The sequence below is a fragment of the Diadema antillarum genome, unplaced genomic scaffold, assembly GCF_040938485.1.
Source record: "Diadema antillarum isolate AM-2024a unplaced genomic scaffold, OU_Dant_1.0 scf00000068, whole genome shotgun sequence".
Lineage (NCBI taxonomy): Eukaryota > Metazoa > Echinodermata > Echinoidea > Diadematoida > Diadematidae > Diadema > Diadema antillarum.
In genome coordinates, this window is record NW_027270957.1 from 1,732,632 (window position 1) to 1,753,156 (window position 20,525).

Genomic DNA, 20,525 nt, shown 5'->3' on the forward strand with positions numbered 1-20,525 from the left:
ACAGACACTTAATTTCTAAGGTCGCAAATCTTGGCTCATGAAATTCATGAAAGTTTCATGCACACAAAATTTTCTGGTTTTACAGTACGCATCGGGTTTTGTGTCAAATAATTTGCAAGAGTCTTTACCAAACCAATCCCTATACCAGTTTAACCCCGTGTATCATGCCTTGAAAGCCAATTACCACAGAAAAAGTCCTAAGTGTACACAATGTCCACATTGTCACTGGCACAGAAATGGTTAATTCAAATTCCTGAGAGAAAACCTAACATCCTAACCCTTGATTCACCACTATACCTCTACCGCTACTGCTTTACTACCCAGTAAAGTGCTGCTAAGCCAGTAAACTCTACTGCTACGAGGGAAAATTATTCTGTTTCAATTCTGTCAAATGTTTTTATAGAAATTGAACAAATTCCCAGGAAGCATCCAGGCAGCATGAGTGGAGAAGAATTGAATGAGGAAAGTCGTTTGATGGAACTCCATCACGAGGGCAAGATCTTTGAACTGTCTGGATGCTGTCTCAAGAGTATATACTATAGTGCATGAGATCTCTCTTTTCTTAAAAATCACAAACAGATCAATGAAACATTTGCAGTAGATTCTAAGAGAAGATATGAGGAGCTTTTCGTCATGGAGAGCCACCGGACACTTGTCTGTCAGCCGTCTTCCGAGCGCTATACGGTCTCTGGGCATCAAGAGACGCCAAGGTCGATCAGGCATCCCCCAGGAGAGGCGTGGTAGAGGGCGGGAAGAGGGGGGCAGTGGACGTACCTTTGGCAGGAAATGGGCCATAACCATGGACAGATCAGCTCCCCCCTACCCTAGTGATTGTCCAGTTCTCGTTCTATTTTTTCTTAAAGTATTTCAAAGGAAATGATAAGAGCAAAGAAGAATGGAATCAAGTAAAAAGGGGGCCCAGAAGTGTCTGGGCAGTGGCTTCAGATAATTCCCTGGTTCCTTTTGTCTTCAAGCACGATTTCCTGTCTTGAGACGTTGACTCACGTATTGAGCAGCGTGTGTGCATGCACTTTTTGCGCTTGGTGGGCTTGTCATACATGTGTCAGCCGAAACAAAACTGACAAGCAACCCTTTTCTTTTCTGTCTCCTTTTGTCAAAGTTTAGTTTTGCTGTGTATCTTAGAGAATAAACTCCACATAAAATGATAAGCAACTGATAGAAATTCCAACCACAGAATGAGTAGGCAAGCCCTGGATGTTCTCATTTAGCCTGTTGTGAACTCTGGTGAGTCGTACATTTGAAATACCTATACAAAGTCTCGAAACTTACGGTCTTGTAGGGGATGAGATTCTTCACAAAATATGAATGTGGAAAGTTCAAGGGGTCTTGTAGGATGAGTTTCTTCAACAAATATGAATGTGGAAAGTTCAAGGGGTCTTGTAGGATGAACTTCATGATGGTCACTCAAACGGATACTTCATATCACAGAGAGAGAATTACTTCATTCATTTATTCATTCATTCCTTTTTGGATTCCATTTTCATTTCAAAGCAATATGCATGAATATTGCAAACGTCAAATCCATTGTGTATTTCACGTAATGTAGTATCACATAAAAACACATCTTGTTTCTCTTATCCAACCATTTTGAGAGTGGATGACAGTTACACCTTCTGGTATAAGTTGCAAGTGGAAGATTCCTGAAGACATCACATGACCTGCTTGCAAAAAAATATCTAATGTTTTGATGGATTAATTTTCCTGACTCCACTGCTGAAGGATTACCAAGACATTGAGTTTTGTAGAAGTCCATCTGTCAATCTTCCCCATATCTGGTTACCATGACAAAAGAAAAAGTCATTGATGTGGTTTATGGGAGACTTGGTCCTGGCATGCAATATGAGATGTACAATCTGTAGTGCAGACTAAATGTGGGGCAATATCCCAATAAAGGTCACTGAACTTTGGCTAAAATATAAATTTCCAGCCAGAGGTCTTAGTAAAAGGCCAAAGGTAGTCGACTGACCTACAGACAGAAATGCTGCTATTCAGCCGTAACCCTAGCAACGAAGGTCCAGTGTATTAACTGAAACTAATGATTACCTAGTGTACTGAATATTGGCTCCTGGGCTTTGTAGGGGAGGTTTTATTCATGAATTTATTTATTTATTTATTTATTTATTTATTTATTTATTTATTTATTTATTTATTTATTTATTTATTTATTTATTTATTTATTTATTTATTTATTTATTTATTTATTTATTTATTTATTTATTTATTTATTTATTTATTTATTTATTTATTTATTTATTTATCTATTTATTTGTTTATTTATTTATTTATTTATCTATTTATTTATTTATTGACAGATGATCACATAATTCATCACTGCTCAAACAGTTTCTTTTCAATCACTGCCCCATAAAAATGTTTGATTTAATCATAAAAATAATTGCTTTTGAAGAATCTTGAAAGAAAACGGCTAATTTCAGACCACATCAAATCACCAAATATGCCAAGGGAGACAACCTATTGAAACCATATGTAACTTCTTCTTCTTCTTATTTTTTTTTTTCATTTATTTTCCGAGAACATTCATTGTCCATTGGGATGTGAAGAATCTTTGTCATGTCTATTACCCTGAGATCAGTCATGTCAGGAAGGTCATGAGCATTGGAGCATCATGAAGAAAAAAGAAATAAAGAAAAACATAGAATTAGTATAAAGTTGACAAGATCACAGTACTTTCTTTTTAATGACGCAGTACTTTCCTGATGAAATTCATTAATAAACAAGGGAAAGAGACTTAGAGACATTAGGAGATATGGATGGGAAAACTCTTAATTGGAAGCTAAAAATATCGCAGAGGTTTCATCACTTGCGTAATTTGAAGTTGAAATGGAGAAAAACAAAAAGAACTCAGAATCGTTTGATTTGCGGAAATGGAAGGCAACAACCTGGTTTCCTCTTCACCTTCCTCTACAAAGTGATGTTTAATTTCAGCGGTGCTCAGCCCATCGCTTATTTTCGGTCCTCCTGCCTGCCCCGATGACGTGCGTGGTGTGGATGCAGTTGCAGTCAAGCGGCTCCTTCCGCTTGCGCACTCCACGCGCAGCCAACCCCCGATCACGAACAGCAGAGTGATGTCAGGACACGGCTGCCTGGTTACGAAGACGTGTGTTTTGTGGCAGTGGACAATTGAGCTGTGCAATGTAACTCTCTTCATTAGGATGTGGGTTCTACTGCTAGCCCAAGCAAATCAGGACGTCATAACTGGAATCTTGATTTTCCCCCTTTCTTTGTAATTCATGACTGCTTGCTCGTAACAATTTTATTCTTTTTCTCTCTCTTAGGGGGAGGGGGGGGGGGAGAGAAGGAAAAGGGGAGGGAGAGAAAGCTCCTACAACTCTTTAACCCATTTAAGACTAGTCCAAAGTATACTCGGGCAGGTGCCTGTGGAAAATGCGTGTTATAAGAAAAATCAGCCTGTCTTCAACAGTTGGGTTGTTATCATAAACTGCAAATCAACAATGTAACTGCCTTAGAAACAAATTCAGGGAACAAGCATAAGTCAAACTTTTGTTGTGTCAAATACTTCATTCTTCTTAATCACAGTCCATTAAGTATAGACACAATAAACCCAGATCAAACTGTATGTAATAAAGTTGAAAGAGGATCTAACTAACAGTCATAATATCGTAATATTTTGCATTGACATACTTTATGGGTAACTTGAACTCAGATGATAGATCTGGACAGATGTTATATAAAAGGAATGGCGCGTTTTCCTCATTGACGTGTTTATTTTGACCGTAAATCTTTAATGTTCATAATTACTATAGAGACCAAGTTCATGTGAATGTTTAAACATTGATAAACCAAATTATTTGGTAAAGCATGCTTTCTGTCATCAGGGTCTAGGGCAACTACCCTCTGGACAATTACCTCAGACCCTTCCCTTGACTCTAACCCTAATCCTAATCCTGAACTTAAAGGACAAGTTCACCTTCATAAACATAAGGATTGAGAGAACGCAACAATATTAGTAGAACACATCAGTGAAAGTTTGAGGAAAATTGGACAATCGATGCAAAAGTTATGAATTTTTAAAATTTTTGTGTTGGAACCGCTGGATGAGGAGACTACTACAGCTTGTGAGTCATATGCGTACAACAGTATAAAGAAAATGAAAAAGAAAATTCAACATATATTCACTTTTTTCGCATAATAAAAGAGCTCTTGACTTGCCTCTTTCTAAAGGCAGGGGGAATAATATTGCCCATAACATTTGTCGGTAACGAGTCAGGGGAATGTGTACTTTTTTCAAAAGATGGAATTTTGTGAAATTCTCTTTATATTTTCCTTATATTGTTGTACGCAAGTTATTCATACACTGCAGTAGTCTTCTCATCCAGCGGTTGCTGCACAAAAATTTTAAAAATTCATAACTTTTGAACGGATTGTCTGATTTTCCTCAAACTTTCAATGATGTGTTCTACTAATATTGCTACATTCTCTCAATCCTTATGTTTATAAAGGTGAACTTGTCCTTTAATTCTAACCCTAACCCAAACTCTAACCCTAAACATAACCCTAACCATAATCTTTACTCCAACCTTATCACAAACCAGTGTTTAGCTGGGGGGGGGGGGGGGGGTGGGAGGGGGAGGGGTAATTGCCCTGATACGCCATCATCAGTATATTTGTTTGATTTACCAATATTAGAAATATGAGACAAATCCTGTGTCGCAAAATCAGGGCACCGTTTCATGAAATTGTCAGCGCTGACAAGTTTTCAGTCTCTTGACAATTTCAGTGAAATCCTTGGTTTTGATTGGCTGAGAAGCTCTGGTCACTGACTGATACTGTGGTGGTATCAGAGACTGACAAATTGTCAGGGCTGACAACTTTCATGAATGGTGCCCTCACATCCTCAAGCTTCAAATCATCTGCCCAAACCCAGTCTTGCCTCTATCATTTTCTTGAATAGCCCCCTCTTGTGACGTATAAATGCTATTTGTGAAGGTTGTCTGGCAAGAAATGCTCGCTTCGCACAGTGTACAAATGTAGATGTATGTCCAGCATGCATTGTTTCAAAGTACGCTCCACATATTTCATTTCTGAAATAATTGAAAATCAAAGCCAATTGGATTTGTAAGTGCAACTAGAGTGGTTTAAGTGCTTAAATGTCCGCATAATTTGTTTTAAGTATTAAAATGTCATTGAATTCAAAAAAAATGATAGATAGGTGATACCTCTATACTATAATGTGTGTGTGTATGTGTATAATACATACAACTACAAACTGATATTAGATAAAAACATGAGTGCTATCACATGATTAAGTATCTCTCTCTCTCTCTCTTATATATATATATATATATATATATATACATATATATATATATATATATATATAATATATAGCATTTTTTTCATTTGAAAAATGTACAGACATACAATTTGAAGAAAAGGAAAATGAAAATAAGAATGATACATCTTCAGTATCATCACTAATATTTGATACAAATCCTTGCTTACCCCAGGCTACTAAGGGCAAATATTAACAGAGGGTATTACAGAACTGAGAAGCAACAGGTCAATTAACCCGTTGAGGACGAGTCCCGAGTATACTCGGGCAAGTGTCTATGGGAAATGTGTGTTGTAGCAAAATCAGCCCGTCCTCAATGGGTTAATAGAAGTGACATGGTAAGTAGGTACTTCGTCCTATGTATACATATTAAAGCATTGCTAAGTTTTGTTCTGTTTTGTTTTGTTTTTGTTTTGGGTACAGCTGGTTATTCCCAAGATTTATTAATTAAAAAATGAAATAAGGGTTGTTATTCTCAAGGTTTGTTATTGTGAAGATTTGTTAATCAGAAAATGAAATCACCACTGTTTATTATCAAGGCTTATGATTCCATAACCAAATCAATATTGTAATATATGTGATATGTGTTATGTGGTGTATGTATATGTACACATATTTAATATAGACATTACCAAATCATGTCAGGACCTTGATGTGTATCCTAAGTGGGGGAATGCATGAGTTGATAGAAAATGTGAAGTTTAGGTTGTGTGGAATATATATGCATATGCATATCAAGAGTTTGTATGCAAAGGAAATGAATTACTTTTTCATTTTTTAACCCGTTGAGGACGGACTGATTTTGCTACAACACGCATTTCCCATAGACACCTGCCCGAGTATACTCGGGACTCGTCCTCAACGGGTTAAGTAAGATCATTAAAAAAATAAAAATATGTTGTTTACAATAATACTGCACTCTTTACAAAACAAGAAATATTTGATTTTCAGCAGCTTGAATCTGAAATATCTCAAAGTGATGAAAATGGATATATCTGTTTTTGTATTTAAGCTCTTCATATATATAGACTGCGTGTGTGTGTGTGTGTGTGTGTGTGTGTGTGTGCTGTTTGTGTGCGTTTGTGTTATTTTAAAAAAGTTTGTGTGCATGTATTTGTGTTTTAAGTAGAGAAACAGATAACAAAACAGTATTAACCATGCAGAAGTATAAGATGTGCATAAATAACAAAGTTAAACACAACATAAGCAAAATGCAAGAATAGAGAAGAGTTAATTAGATATGAAAGATACTACAGAAAAAAACAAGAAAAGGAATAGATTGGTTTGCTGACTATGGAATATATGAATATATGCCATAAACTCATGTATGAGATAAAGGAAAGATGGTAGATATATGCAAATCAGCACTCACTTTGCAAATACTAAACAAAACAAAACAAAACAGAGTTCTTTGAAATATCTTATAATCATTGTGCTTTCATTCACATTTATTAATCACATAAACATATGTACACAGACTGACGATATATATTTAACGATAAAAGTTTGTCGGAACTCTGTAAGCTACGTGAAAGATCCATCAAACGGGAATATTACACTTTGAATACTATTTTCCTTCCTCTTTGACATACAGGGGCTAGTAGCTGGTCATCAAAATACACTTTAGAGTCAATGAAACACTTCAGGCTCAAGAGAATGAAGGCAGGGTATCTTTGTGGAATGACTATTAAAGTTGTGTAGGAAGTGACAATATGCAACATAATATTATGTTGAATATTATCACTTATTGTCATTTCATGATGCGTCATTATAGTATAGAGACTCCTCATGAAGGGGCAAATATTTCGTGATATAGCTCCAATAACTATCTGTGTGGATGAAAAAAACAGACAAACAACAACAATCACAAATTTACATGTTGCCTGACTTGAAATTTGCAGAGGATTATTTAAACGAGAAGAAAAAGAATGTAAGTACACACCAAGTATCAACTGGTCATACAATAATACCTTTTCAAATGTAAGTTTTGCTTAGTGGAATGGAGACACATACACTTTTGCTATAGAATATTTGTGCAAATAGACTGGAAAAAATACAACCACTGGAAAAATGCATACAAATTTGTTGACAGATGTATGATCTCATTGTTTTTCTCTCCAACAGATTTTGAAGGTTCATCAAATTTATACCAATGTTGTCACTCTTTAACAGCATGTTCCTAGAACTATACTCTGGGCATTGACATTTTCCCTGAATCTATTGCACTATGAAGTGATTGAAGTATTTAATTCCCTTTTATGCATCACAGGTCCATCAAAAAAAGATATACTCATCAAATACATGACAATTTTCTAAAAGCAGCACCTTGAAAACCAGGAGTCCATAGATAGTACTGTACCAAGAAATAGTTTAGACAATTTCAGGAAATAACAGAATTGGGTAGGCACAAATTCAATACACAAAGAGTACAGAGGTTATACTGCTTATAAATATCCTTCATGCAATGTGATGAATAGAACCAGAATGCACAAAAACAGAACTCTTCAACCACATTAAGTACAACTTTAAGCTCATTGTGTTTCATAAAAGGTCACATAACTTAAAGACTTGACTACCCTATGGTAGATATAAAATCTGCACTTTAGAGCAAATTCACATACAATAAGCACACTGTTGAAGTCGAAGAACAGGATATCAGGTGTATAACAATCTTACATGTAAATTGCGTACCAGCAAGTTGTCAAAACATTTCCCCTCTTTCCACAAATACAAACAGCGTGAATGACTCACATTACCTTTTGAATGTGACTTAATTGATTAGATATCATTCTTCTAGCCATGACTCAGTTTTGGGAGGCCAGTTTCTGACATGACCTGATATAAGGAAGACATGGTAAGAAATAAAACCAGAAAGTCTTAAAACTTGAAGACTCACGGGCTTTTATTCATGAGCCCGTTCACTATCACCTTCTTCTTTCAGCGCTAATTTGAAGTTGAAATTTGTTTTGTGTGTCGCTGATGTTGCTAGGTGGGGAAATCCCCTGGCAAACCCCAGACAACCTTTAGGGTTTGCTGTTAATCTGACCTTTGCAGAGGAAGGAAGTGTAAAACTTAAATACAAGATGAAAAGGTCTTTTCTTTTTTCTTTTTTTTTCATGGGGGGGAGGGGTTAAATCAGACATTATGTATTTTGGCATCATTTTAAAGATCATATTTGAAGGAAATGGTGATCAGTCAAATCAATTTAGCATTCTCTTCATTGTGTTTTCTGTGACTAGCAGTCTCCAAACTTTTCAAATTTTAGAGTCCGTCCTTTGGGATATTTTGTTGCTAGGCATCATATTTGAATGCCTATTTGACCTTTGAAGTGGTGTTAAACCATAAGTTTACATTTATGATTTTTTGTTTTTATTCTCACCCATTCTAAGTCTAAAATATGACATTCTCTATGAAGATATTGTCCAGCCTTTCTTTTATAATGTTCTTTCAATATCAGATTTCCTGGTAGGTAACAGTCTCTTACTTTTATCCATTGTAAATTCTCTCCTCAGAATTTACTTACAGATGGATTCACTTGTTATCACTTCATATGACACCTTTTAGTTGCTTGTGAACACAGAGTATGAGTGAGTTTTGCAGTAAATATTTTGCTATGGAAGTGGGCATTGAATTTTGTACCATTTCACTAACAATGGTGTCATTTTCAGGGGCGGATCCAGGAATTCCGTAAAAGGGGGACACCGACAAAGGGGTCGCACATGTCCGCTTTCATTTCTGTTCTCTTTTGTTTAAGCAAAAAATAAAGGGGGACACATGCTTGGTGCACCCCCTGGATCCGTCACTGATTTTGAGCCATTTGTGAGTCCTACATTTCTCAGTGACCTGCCATTGAAATTTGCCGGACGGAGGACGATGAATGACTACCCCTTTAAAATGCTCCCTTGCGTACAGCAGTGTTGTTAAGCTGCATGTTTATGAAATACTCCCTCCTTCCCAAGACAACCTCACCCTGAAATAGCCTTTAGGAGACATGTGCCGCGGACTGTAACAGATCTTCATTCTGATCTTTCATACTCTGTAGTTACAGCAGTAGCTCAGTGGCATTTCTCAGTGACCTGCCATTAAAATTTGCCGGACGGAGGACGATGAATGACTGCCCCTTTAAAAAGTGCTCCCTTGCGTATGGCCGTGTTGTTAAGCTGCATATTAATGAAATACTCCCTCCATCCCCAAGATAACCTCGCCCTCAAATAAAGCATTAGGAGACATGCGCCACGGACTGTAACAGATCGTCATTCTGATCTTTTATAGTTACCGTAGTAGCTCAGTGGCAAGCCTCGGTGGTTGGGGGGATCGGGGATGCAACATGAGCTCTAATAATGGCCATCTGTCATCCCTATCATAATTACGTGCAAGAAAAAGCACTAAACAGATATTTATAGGCACTCCTTGGCTGTCCTTTCCAGTGATGACCCTCTAATGCCCTTGAAATTGTCAAGTTATTCAGCATTAGATGTCTTAAATGCCATCGACAATTCACGCAAGAGCTCTTTTGACGATCACAGTATACTACTTTTTTCTGTTATGAAATAAAAGTGTATCATCCTTTTACCTGATTTGATTCTTAAACAAATTACTGCATGTTTTTGTAGCCAGCAATTTTTGATCAAATTCAAACTAGTAAAGCAACATTCTCAAAAGGAAATGTTTACATGCAACTCCTTATAGTATTACCTGCAATATGGCTCCTCCGAAAGCAGAGTCAAGATATGACTTGGGCATTTACCCATGAAAACATCAGCATTAAGAAAATCTCCACCACCAGTGCCTAACTGAGTTGAAATACTGTCTTACAGAGAGATATCAACTCTCAGCCATTATCCTTATAGTACTGACCTCAACACTTACACCAAATATTGTAAATCCTCAAAATAAAAGCTGCTCTTTCCAAGTGTAATCGTAAATTTGTGGGCCCCCAGGGGCTATTACAAGTCAGTTTTGTTGGCCCCTTGATATAAAGTATACATAACGTGTGAGGTCTTCCAAGAAGCAACTATCCACGCTGCAATTATTACAACACAATAAATGAAGGGGGAAAAAAATGATTGGATGGGAGGGGGAAAGAGAGAAAGAATATCCCCAAAATACATCTTCTTTCTTTCTTTCTTTCAGCACTGAGCTATGTATTTGCTCTTTTTCCAGGAGCATTTCCCTTTGGAGGATCGCATACAGATAGCGTTTCTCATGAAGCAAGACGATGATTCAGTTGCCCAGCAGCCCACGTGTTGCGTGCACTCTTGGTTCATATCAAATGGCGTACAGACCTATTGATGAAATGGGGAAAATACGGGATATTAGTTAGCACTGTATTGCCACATTTTGCTTACTAATATTCTTTTTTTTTTCCAGCAGAAAACTTTTTACAAAGCAAACAACAAGAAGAACAAGAACAAAACTAAAATGCTTCATTGGAAGTAATGTCATTCTACTCTCTCTTTTTTTTCTTGTGCTGAATTACCTTCTTTCACATTTTTCTGTCTGCAGTGCTATTAGAATAATGTGATTATTGTGTCGTGCATGATGATTGCCTATCAGAATATCAAAGACATGCTTTATCCATATAGGCTTCCATGCAGCCAGAGATTAACCCGTTGAGGATGGACTGACTTTGTTACAACACGCATTTCCCATAGACACCTGCCCGAGTATACTCGGGACTCGTCCTCAACGGGTTAAGAATTTTGTACCATTACAATATCATATGAGAAGATGCATAGTTTTCTAATCAGTAGACCTACATTTCCAATTATTGCTTTTGCATCAGATTTGCTAGGATGCTAACCTCATTCTTTTTCTTTCAGTCAAAAGTCTGCTTCTCTTTGATACAGGCATCATACATAATAATTACTAACATGTCATACATAAGTGTGTACACACATGCATCCTGTCAGTGTATGTAGTGGACCAGTTATATACATCTGACTTTTAAGGGATATGTTTTTAATTGATGCGAATACTTTGATACTTAAATGTCAAATAAGAATTCTTTTCAATATATACGATTCCTGACAAACAATTAAATCACTGTAAAATCAATGTAGACTATTTTGCCAGTGCAAACGTTTCCAAGAACATTCTGAAAAAACAAGAAAGATACATCGTAATGCACATTTCTGAGATATCAGAATTTGTACAGAAATACCCCCTGTGAAATTATACTGTGAAGTAAAAAATTGTCCCAGCACAAAAAAAAAAAAAGTCGGTGTTTATCTCCAGGCCATCTTCAGCTTTCATTTGATTTATCTTCTCATAATTAAATTTCTGAAAATAAAAATGATATTGACTAAAAAAATGTTCATATCAGAACATGTTTTCGTGTGTGTCTTTCTCATGTATATTTCAGTGCAATATCATGGAGTGTGTATAACGTAGGCTGATGCTGAAACGACTGAATTTACCTTGCAGTCATCACAGGTAGTTTTATAAAGTTTTCTCAGTCCCCTCTTTTGGAAGGCGGTGAGCGACTTGAAGGGCTCCACCCAGCTGCTGCACAGGCCGATATTGATTTCACCATCCCAGACGAAGCCTGCATACGGAAATCATAATAATAATCATACAAAAACAAAACCTTGAATGAAATTATCATCGCATTAGATTTAACGATGCATGCTGCACATTGCACATTGTATGTGTGAACCCTATCCACTGAAAGATTGTCAAACTGTACTAAAAAACATATCAAAGTAGGGCCATCTTTTTGAACAATATATATATATATATATATATATATATATATATATATATATATACTGAGATTTGTGAAAAAAAAATCCACTGATATTTAAAGCACCTGCCAAAATAATTAAAGCATTTTTTTTTTTTTTAATTCAAACCTTGACAGGTTTTAATGAAGCATAATACTAAGGTGATTTAAATTACATGTAATACATCTTTCAATAGATTATGGCTTTCCAAATGTATATTATTTGCTCTGGAGAGTTGGGATTCTTGAAAGTATCAAAATTAGAATATCAGTGCTGGACAATATCAACAGGCCTTATATGGTTATAGGTCAAATAATGCATGTACTCTATGGTGTACTGCACCAAGCTAATGCATATTGTACATTATTTCTGACTTTTGCATCCTGTAGATGAACATACAAATAGATGAAACTGATTCATGTACATGTAGGTGAAACCCCTTTATGTGTACATTGCACTCAGGTAATGTTCATTTTTGGGAAGGTTTGTTAACGTGGAAATGAAATATAGTGCACTATTCCAGAACACACAAATCCCCATATGATTCGACACACCGTACACCGGGGTACCGCGTTGTATAGCGCCATCTTATGCCCATTATTTATAATGCATATCCGAATTCAGATACACCGATTCCGAATTCGGATACGGCAAAGTCGTCGCAATGAACTAGCACCATAGGTGTTTTTGGAAGTAATTTCTAGCACCACACCATTTTGTAAACATCATCTACCGTAACTTTTATTTTCAGAAAAAAAAGAAAATCACTGAAAGCCCAGAAAATTCACCTCAAAATCAACTGTATTTCTTCAAAATTTGATCATGGGGGCTGCCATCTTTATAATCTTCTACGCGTGCGTGAATGGTCGATAATAAGGGATGAAATGCGAAAGAAAAAGGTTCAGAGCAGAAAAGAATTATCAGTTGCATGCATTAATTGTGCATAATCACAAATAAGAAAACATTTTTGTGCATGATAATACTAAAATAATACTAAAAAATATTTTGACACATTTTTTGGTAAGCCAGGGTACAGCACTGAAAAAAAAAAAAATTAATTCAACAAAATGGCGAATTTTCATTTGGTACCCCAGGGTACCAAATATTGCATCATATCTACATGTTTGTTGATCCAAAAATGAAATAGGGTTTGTTAATCCAAACATTTGTGGCATTATTCCAAAGGTTTGTTATTCTGAATGTTCCTTAGTCCAAAAATGAAATAAGGTTCATTTTTCCAATGGTTCATGAATCCAAAAATGAAATAAGGTTCATTTTTCTAATTGTTCCTTAATGCAAAAATGAAATGAGGTTTTGGTATCCAAATATGAAACCATGGTGTGTCAAAAAAAAAAATCAACAACAACAAGTTAGAAATTATGAACCTTATCTCATTTTTGGAGTAACGAACATTTGGTATAATTAATCTTCTGACTAATGAACTGCAACTGGGCACTCAGCCAGGAGTAACCATTGACATCATCAGCAGAATGGTACAGTTGTAATCATCTCAAATAAAAAGCCAAAACATAGTATCAGCTAAACATGACGTATGCAATAAAGAATTGAAAATAAAATGAATACAAATATATTACAAAATGCATGACATTTTTTTTTAATCCCATTATGTGTACTTTTCATTTTTTTTCTCTTCTTTTTGTTCACTTAATAAACAGTTGGGTAATTCATTTTGTTTAAAATCTTCAGTATCCACTAATTCCAAATTTCTTTTTGCCTTGCTTTCTGAGGCAGGTGTCTATGGGAAATGCATGTTATAGCAAAATCAGTCCAGTCCGCAATGGGTTAAAATGATTACAGAGAAACAGAATTATTGATGGGACAGGTAAGGTGACCTTGTGGAGTTCACTGTGCATTGCCACCCCCTCTATTCTTTCCGTCCCAAAGGGAAAGTATATTGGTCTTGACAGTTTCATTGAGGTATCAATATTGATGTCCCACGGTCCATGCCCTCTATCCCCGCATCCCTTCACAGAAAACAGGTTGCAAGAGGGCAATATTTCAGACACGAGTGAGAAGAAAAAAAAAAGGCGAGAGAGAATAAAAAGTCATTAATAACTCATCCTGGTCATGCAATCATCTTCTTGTGTTTTAGGTTCAGTAGGATCCTGATTGATTTTTTTTTTCAAGGTGGTAATTTGATGTGAAGCATGCTGTCTTTGTGGTTTACCTTCCAGCCAAGTGAAATAGAATATTTTACAAGTGAAAAAAAAAAAAAAAATGAAAGAAAGATGGGAGGGGGGGGGGGGAGGCGGAAGGAGAGGATTCTATTAAATTTTTTTTTTTTTTGGATCAACAGCCTACCATATGTGTCTGTGCAATGTTACCATCATTTTTTAATGTCTTATGAATTCTATTTATTTATGTGATATTGATTATTCATTTAAAGAGATATTAATTAGATGTGAGTTTTTTTATATCATTTGCAGTGCAGTAGAGTATATCTAAATATGAGCTGCTAAGATATGATGTAAGGGGCAGTTAAACAACTTGTAGTTAGTAAGAACACTATACAAATGTAATTATCATATTGTATTAAAGTGCTTATTACAATATCTTATTTTCTTAAATCTTCTTTGTATTTCTTTATTCTTTTCTTAACTGTGCTGTGACAGTTGAGCACTCATCTAAAACACTCTGCCTCCTGATTTTCATAACTACTTTTTTTTGTCACATTACTAATAGTGAATATGCAGAAGAGTTTTAAAAAAAATTGCAACAGAAGTTTGTTATTTGCTTCAGTACAGAACTGAACTTGACCACCAACTGATGTCCCAGCCTAACCTTTTCTCCATTTAGATTGTAAAACCCCTTATCATATATTTCGTTCAGGACCAATGGTATTCCTGTAGTCAGTGGGTTCATTCCTCAAAAGTATTGAGTACAGGCTGTCCTAAGCTCTGGTGGATTCCCTTGCATGCATCTTGACTGGAGAGCCATAAGCTAGTTTGAACTTAAACATTTCTTTCATCCTAAAGAAATCATTATACCGCACACAGTAAACTACGATATAGTTTCACATTCTGTACATTGCTCCCTCTCAGTTGTCATTAAGGATCAAAGCTAAGCTGAATTAAAGGTTTAATGAATAAAAAATAACCAATTATTCATCTTACAGTTATACATTAGCTACTAATTGCAAGGTATTTCATTTCATTAAAGTGTGGTGATTTCAAATCAAATTGCTTTTCAGATCTGCCATCTGGCCTTCATCATGCTGAAATCTAATCTTTAAAGAAATTGACTTAGAGCAATCAAGGACTTCACACAACATTCAGTCTGTAGAGTTGCAAATGTGCGTGGGCAATCGTTCATTAGCCAGTTTCATACCAAGCAAGTCAGACCCGTCTCATTAAATGTCAATCAGAGTAGAAATAAACATGGGCATTAGATTCAGAAATTCCTATCCAATGCAATTCCTGTATTGTCACTAATTACATTGAAGCCCACTCACAATCCTAGACATGTATTCTTTGTTAAAAACACTCCTGTGAGGGCAGCGTAGCAGAGTGGATACAACTATTGGCTTTGACACAGTGTCACGAGTTCAAGTCCTGCCTAGAGTGCGTACCTCCTTGGACAAGATGTTTTATTCATGATGTCCCTCTGTATACCCAGGGGTTAACCCCTTGAAGACTATTCCCAAGCATACAATCCTACATGCACTTGGGCAGGTGTCTGTAGGAAGTGCGTGCTATAGGAAAATTTGCTGTACTCGACAAGCTTGAATGGGTACCTGGCTATGCTGGTTTAATGATAATTGTCTTTTGTAGCTTGGTTTTGATGTTCTTTGTTCAATTCATGGGACTGAACCTTTTTTTTTTTTTTTTTTTAATTTCAAAACCATCCTGCTCACAATCAATTTATGCAAATTCAACCTTATCTCACTCTTAATAACTGCAAATATTGTTCTGTTTATTTTCTTCTATTTTTAATTCCTTTTTTCTTAGTTCATAGTGTAAGTAATGGTTTTTCTACTTGCCATGCTTGTATATTATCTTACATATTTGGCTGTTACTTGATATATTGGTAAATACTCAAGAACAAGGAAAGAAAATGTTTGAGATACGTCTGACATTTCTGATGATTACATGATTGACTCTCTGGCCATGGTCAGGCTTCTTTTTTTTTTGTGGGGGGGGGGGGGGGGGCAAAAGCCATATCCCACGCAAGTAATAAGGAGAGACATACAATACCACATGCCATATGCATGAGCTATTTCTTAACCACTGCAGAGACGTCCCTGCTCTTTCGATCTCCAGCGAGGCGACACGCAAAGTTTCGCATGTGCGTCAACCATCATGTGGGGCGAATTCTCAGCTACGGGTAGCAGTGGCCAGGAGTAAAAGTGGCATTAATTCACACACACTGGCTTCTTGATATTATTCTTGTATCCCAGCAATTTAAAAGTCATTGGGGCATCTCATACTGTCAGGATAGGTATCACATGACTGGAATCACCTGATAGTTCCTCATTATCTGCATTTCTGGGGGTTGAATTCTACATATGCAACATTTTGAAGGAGAGGAGTAACATTTCAAGGTGATTCTGGGATCATGTTGGGTTTTTTTGATTTTTTTTTTCAATCAGTGATTCCCTATTCTTAGGAAAACAAAAGTAACGATCTGTTACAGTAACTTTTAATAACCCTGCATTGTAAATGCCAATGACACTGTGGCGCACAATGTCAGTGGTACTCAAAATGGTTGGCATGGTTGGAGGGTACTTGTTGATGTTTTTTTTTTTTTTTCATTAACTCACCAGTGATAAGATATGTTTCCTCTTCATCAAGATGAGGTATTCCACACATAGCCCCACTGGCAGCGGTCGACACGGTAACTGTCGTCAGATCGACAAGCTCCTCCTTCCCCTTGAAGATTTCGCGGAGCGTCATGTTGAAGGTGACGTACAGCGGGTACCGAGGCTGTATCACAGGCAGAGGCTGGTAGAAAGAATCACCTGCCGCGGAGGAGGAATAGGAGCTGAAGATATCGTTGTTGGTGATGGCTGGCTCGGCGTAGATGTAGCTCTTGCTGTTGATTGTTCCTTTTACAACTGGTAGAGGAGGAGGAGGAGGAAGAGAAGGAGGTGGTGGTGGTGGAGGAGGAGGAGGAAGAGGATGATGAGGAGGAGGAGGAACAGAAAGAAAGAAGATGAAGAGAGAGACAGGCAGTGATAATGGTAAAGATGAAGGATCCAGCGGTGGGGTGTAGGAATAAAAGGACAATGGGGAGAGAGGAAAAATGGTGGGAGGAGGAAGAGGAGGAAGATGAAGAGAGAGGCAGGGCAGTGATGTAGATAAGATGAAGGATGCAGAGGGTAAGATGGAGGTGGAGGTGGAGGAGTAAGAGGGCATTGAGAAGAGGGTAGAAAAGGTGGGAGGATGAGAAAACAGAACAAAATTAGAGTGAGAAATGGAGTTGGAGGAATGTGAAAAGAGAATAGTAAGAGGGAGAGGAAAATCATGAAGAATATGCACAATTCTTATTTAGGGGAAATATGATACCGGGAGAGTGAAATAGAGAAAAGTTAAAAGAGGACTGAGATTTTACCACTGTATCATCTATTCCCCGATATTTTCTCACAGCTTGATATGGAGCTGCTATACAAGAAACTATATTCCAATTTTAATCCAGCATTTTGTAGAGACAAATCATGGAATTTTAGTGTTGTTCTTATTTCATTTTAGGGACATCTACATAATTCATCATAAATCTACTTATATCATAAAGTCCAGCAATACAGTGTCATCACATATTTTTGAAATTTGTGCTATCCTTTCAGACATAAGAGTTTGAAATTGAGTGAAATAAGATGCCAGCATGCTACATGTATAATTGCCATTGACAAATTATGGGCATAGTCTTTGTGGAGTGGTTGAATTTAAGATTAATTGCCACCTCAACATTATGAGAAATGAGTATCATATCCCTTTGCAAAAAGTAAATTTTCCATATTAGAGACAGTATACATTGCATTTGTGATACAAGAGGCAATCATTTTGACATGATGTTAATTTCACAAATTTTCATATAATTTGAATCATAAAATCAGTGAAACGCATATGCAGTGCATGTTTCCAAAGCACAATTGTGGCAGCCAGTGAAGATATGGAAGGATTGAAGTGTGCATTATTATTAGTTAAAGGGGAAAATCCAGTCCAAATATAAGTTAGTCTGATAAGAAAGAGTAAAATATTACAAGTTCAACGGTAAAATTATTATCGAAGTTGGGTGAAAAATAAGGAAGTTATGACATTTGAAGTTTTGCTAATTTTTCCGGAAACAGTTTTTGAACAGTCAATATGAATATGCAATTGGTAAAGTGAGCATGTCATACCCTCACAATATGCCATATAGTTTGTACGTAAAATTTTGGAATATCCAGTTTTTCATGCAAGTGCAATTGTGCCCAAGGCTCAAATCCTGATATATATCTAACTGATCACTATTCTGAAGTTATTCAGCCAGGAATAACATCATGTTTTAGAATTCAATGATAGAAAACATTGAATTTTCATCATTTTTTTTGTACACGATCAATGGAAAATTGTGAGGTTATGACGTGGTCAGCTCATTTACATTTATATATTTATATCCACTGTACAAGAACTGTTTTCAGAATTAAGCAAAACTTCAAAATTTCATAACTTCCTTATTTTTCATCCAATTTCAGTCAATTTTTTACCATTGAATTCATAAGATTTTACTCTTTTTTATCAAACTAACTTATTTTTGGACTGGATTTCCCCTATAAACAGTCTAGTTCAACAACAGCAAACAATCCTAAAAGGATTGACACTACAGATGGCTTCAAAGATTTAGATGCATATATATATATATATATATATATATATATATATATATATATATATCTTTCTCCTTTTTTTTTCGTTACTACTTCTCCATTTTCTCTGCTTCCTTTAATAGTTAAAGGACAAGCCCACCTTCATATACATGTGGATTGAGTGAAGGCAACAATATTAGTAGAATACATCGGTGAAAGTTTGGGTAAAATCGGATAATCCGTTCACAAGTTATGAATTTTTTTAAGTATCTGCGCAGTCACTGCTGGAGGAGAAGACTACTACAGTGTATGATGTCACATGCGTACAGCAATATAAGGAAAATAAAAAGAGAATTTCACAAAACTTTACTTTTTGAATAAAGTGCACATTTCTTTGACTTGTTACTGATGTATGTGAAGGGTGATATTATTCACCCTGCCTTCTGAAAGAGAGAAGTAGAGTGTTCTTTTGGTATGCGAGAAAAGTGAAAATATGTTGAATTTTTCTTTATTCTTTCTTTATATCTTTGTACACATGTGACATCACAAGCTATAGTAGTCTTCTCATCCAGCCGGGACTGAGCAGAAACTTCAGAAATTCATAACTTTTGAACGGATTGTCCGATTTTCCTCAAACTCTCACTGACTTGCTCTAATGATATTGCTGCATTCACTAAACCCACATGTCTATGAAGGTGAACTTGTCCTTTAATAGTTACTTCAGCCTTTTCCCTCACAAAGTTTGTGGCCAAGGGAAAAGGAGAAAAAAAAACAACATGAGAAAGTGATGTTAATTTCTACTTACCCACATCAGCTCTGCAGAAGAGGGTCTGATACTGCTGTCTCATGCAGGAGCAGGCCTCAGCGGTCCTACTCGCAATGAGGGCAATTAGCCCCCAGATGAAGATTGTGAAGATGCTTCTGTGTTGCATGGTTGCTATGGTGATTGGGCAAGTCTCTCCCTCAGACGAAAGTCTGCGGCTGCTGTTTTGAATACTATTTGGTTTTCCTGGTCTCAAAAATCTCCAGCTGAAGATTTGGTAGCTGCTCTAGAGGATAGTGCAGGCAAAAGTGCGGGCAAAAGTTTTCGATGCAGAATTTTCGTTCACGTGAAGCCTCCAAAGTTTGCCTCTGTTTTCCACGTATACTACTGACAGGGAGATAAATGGGAATACCAGCACCTTCTCAAAGCCTTGCCTGCAAAGTTATGCTGACTTCCATGTTCAGCCCAATCAATTTATACCAGATCTGATCAGAGCAGTCACATATTGGGCTGCCGGTGGAGCATGCTACCACCACTTTTTTTTTTTGTTGCTCTCTCTCTCCTTTCTTTCGTCAGTCCTTTCTCTTACAACTCTCACCTATTTCCCTGTCACAACACATTCCCCAACAAGGCGCGTGATTGGCCGACTGACGCTGGCAGGAAGCTATGACATCACAGGTCCCCTACCGGCAATTGCGTCTGTGACATCACAACCAGCAGGTTTCTCTCAATGGGAAATGCCCTGTTTACTCAAATCTAGCTCTCTCACCCTCTCTCCCTCTCTGTCTGTATATATTTCTCTCTCTTGTTGCAAGTGGCACGCTGTTTTGATCCAGTAATACCAACATGTTTATTCTGCCCCATCCCTCGTCCTACGTCACCCATATTTCCATCCCT

General features: G+C 36.7%; 1 protein-coding gene across 1 annotated transcript; it reads right to left on the reverse strand.

Moving 5' to 3' along the window:
- Positions 1–10,462: 10,462 nt before the first annotated feature.
- Positions 10,463–20,097, reverse strand: LOC139716629 (metalloproteinase inhibitor 3-like). The gene is made up of 4 exons (XM_071628155.1): positions 19,671–20,097; positions 16,841–17,134; positions 11,755–11,882; positions 10,463–10,620 (listed from the first exon to the last, which is right to left on the reverse strand). Exons 1-4 carry the CDS (start codon positions 19,795–19,797, stop codon positions 10,465–10,467), a joined length of 705 nt encoding a protein of 234 aa, XP_071484256.1. The 5' UTR covers positions 19,798–20,097; the 3' UTR covers positions 10,463–10,464.
- Positions 20,098–20,525: the final 428 nt, after the last annotated feature.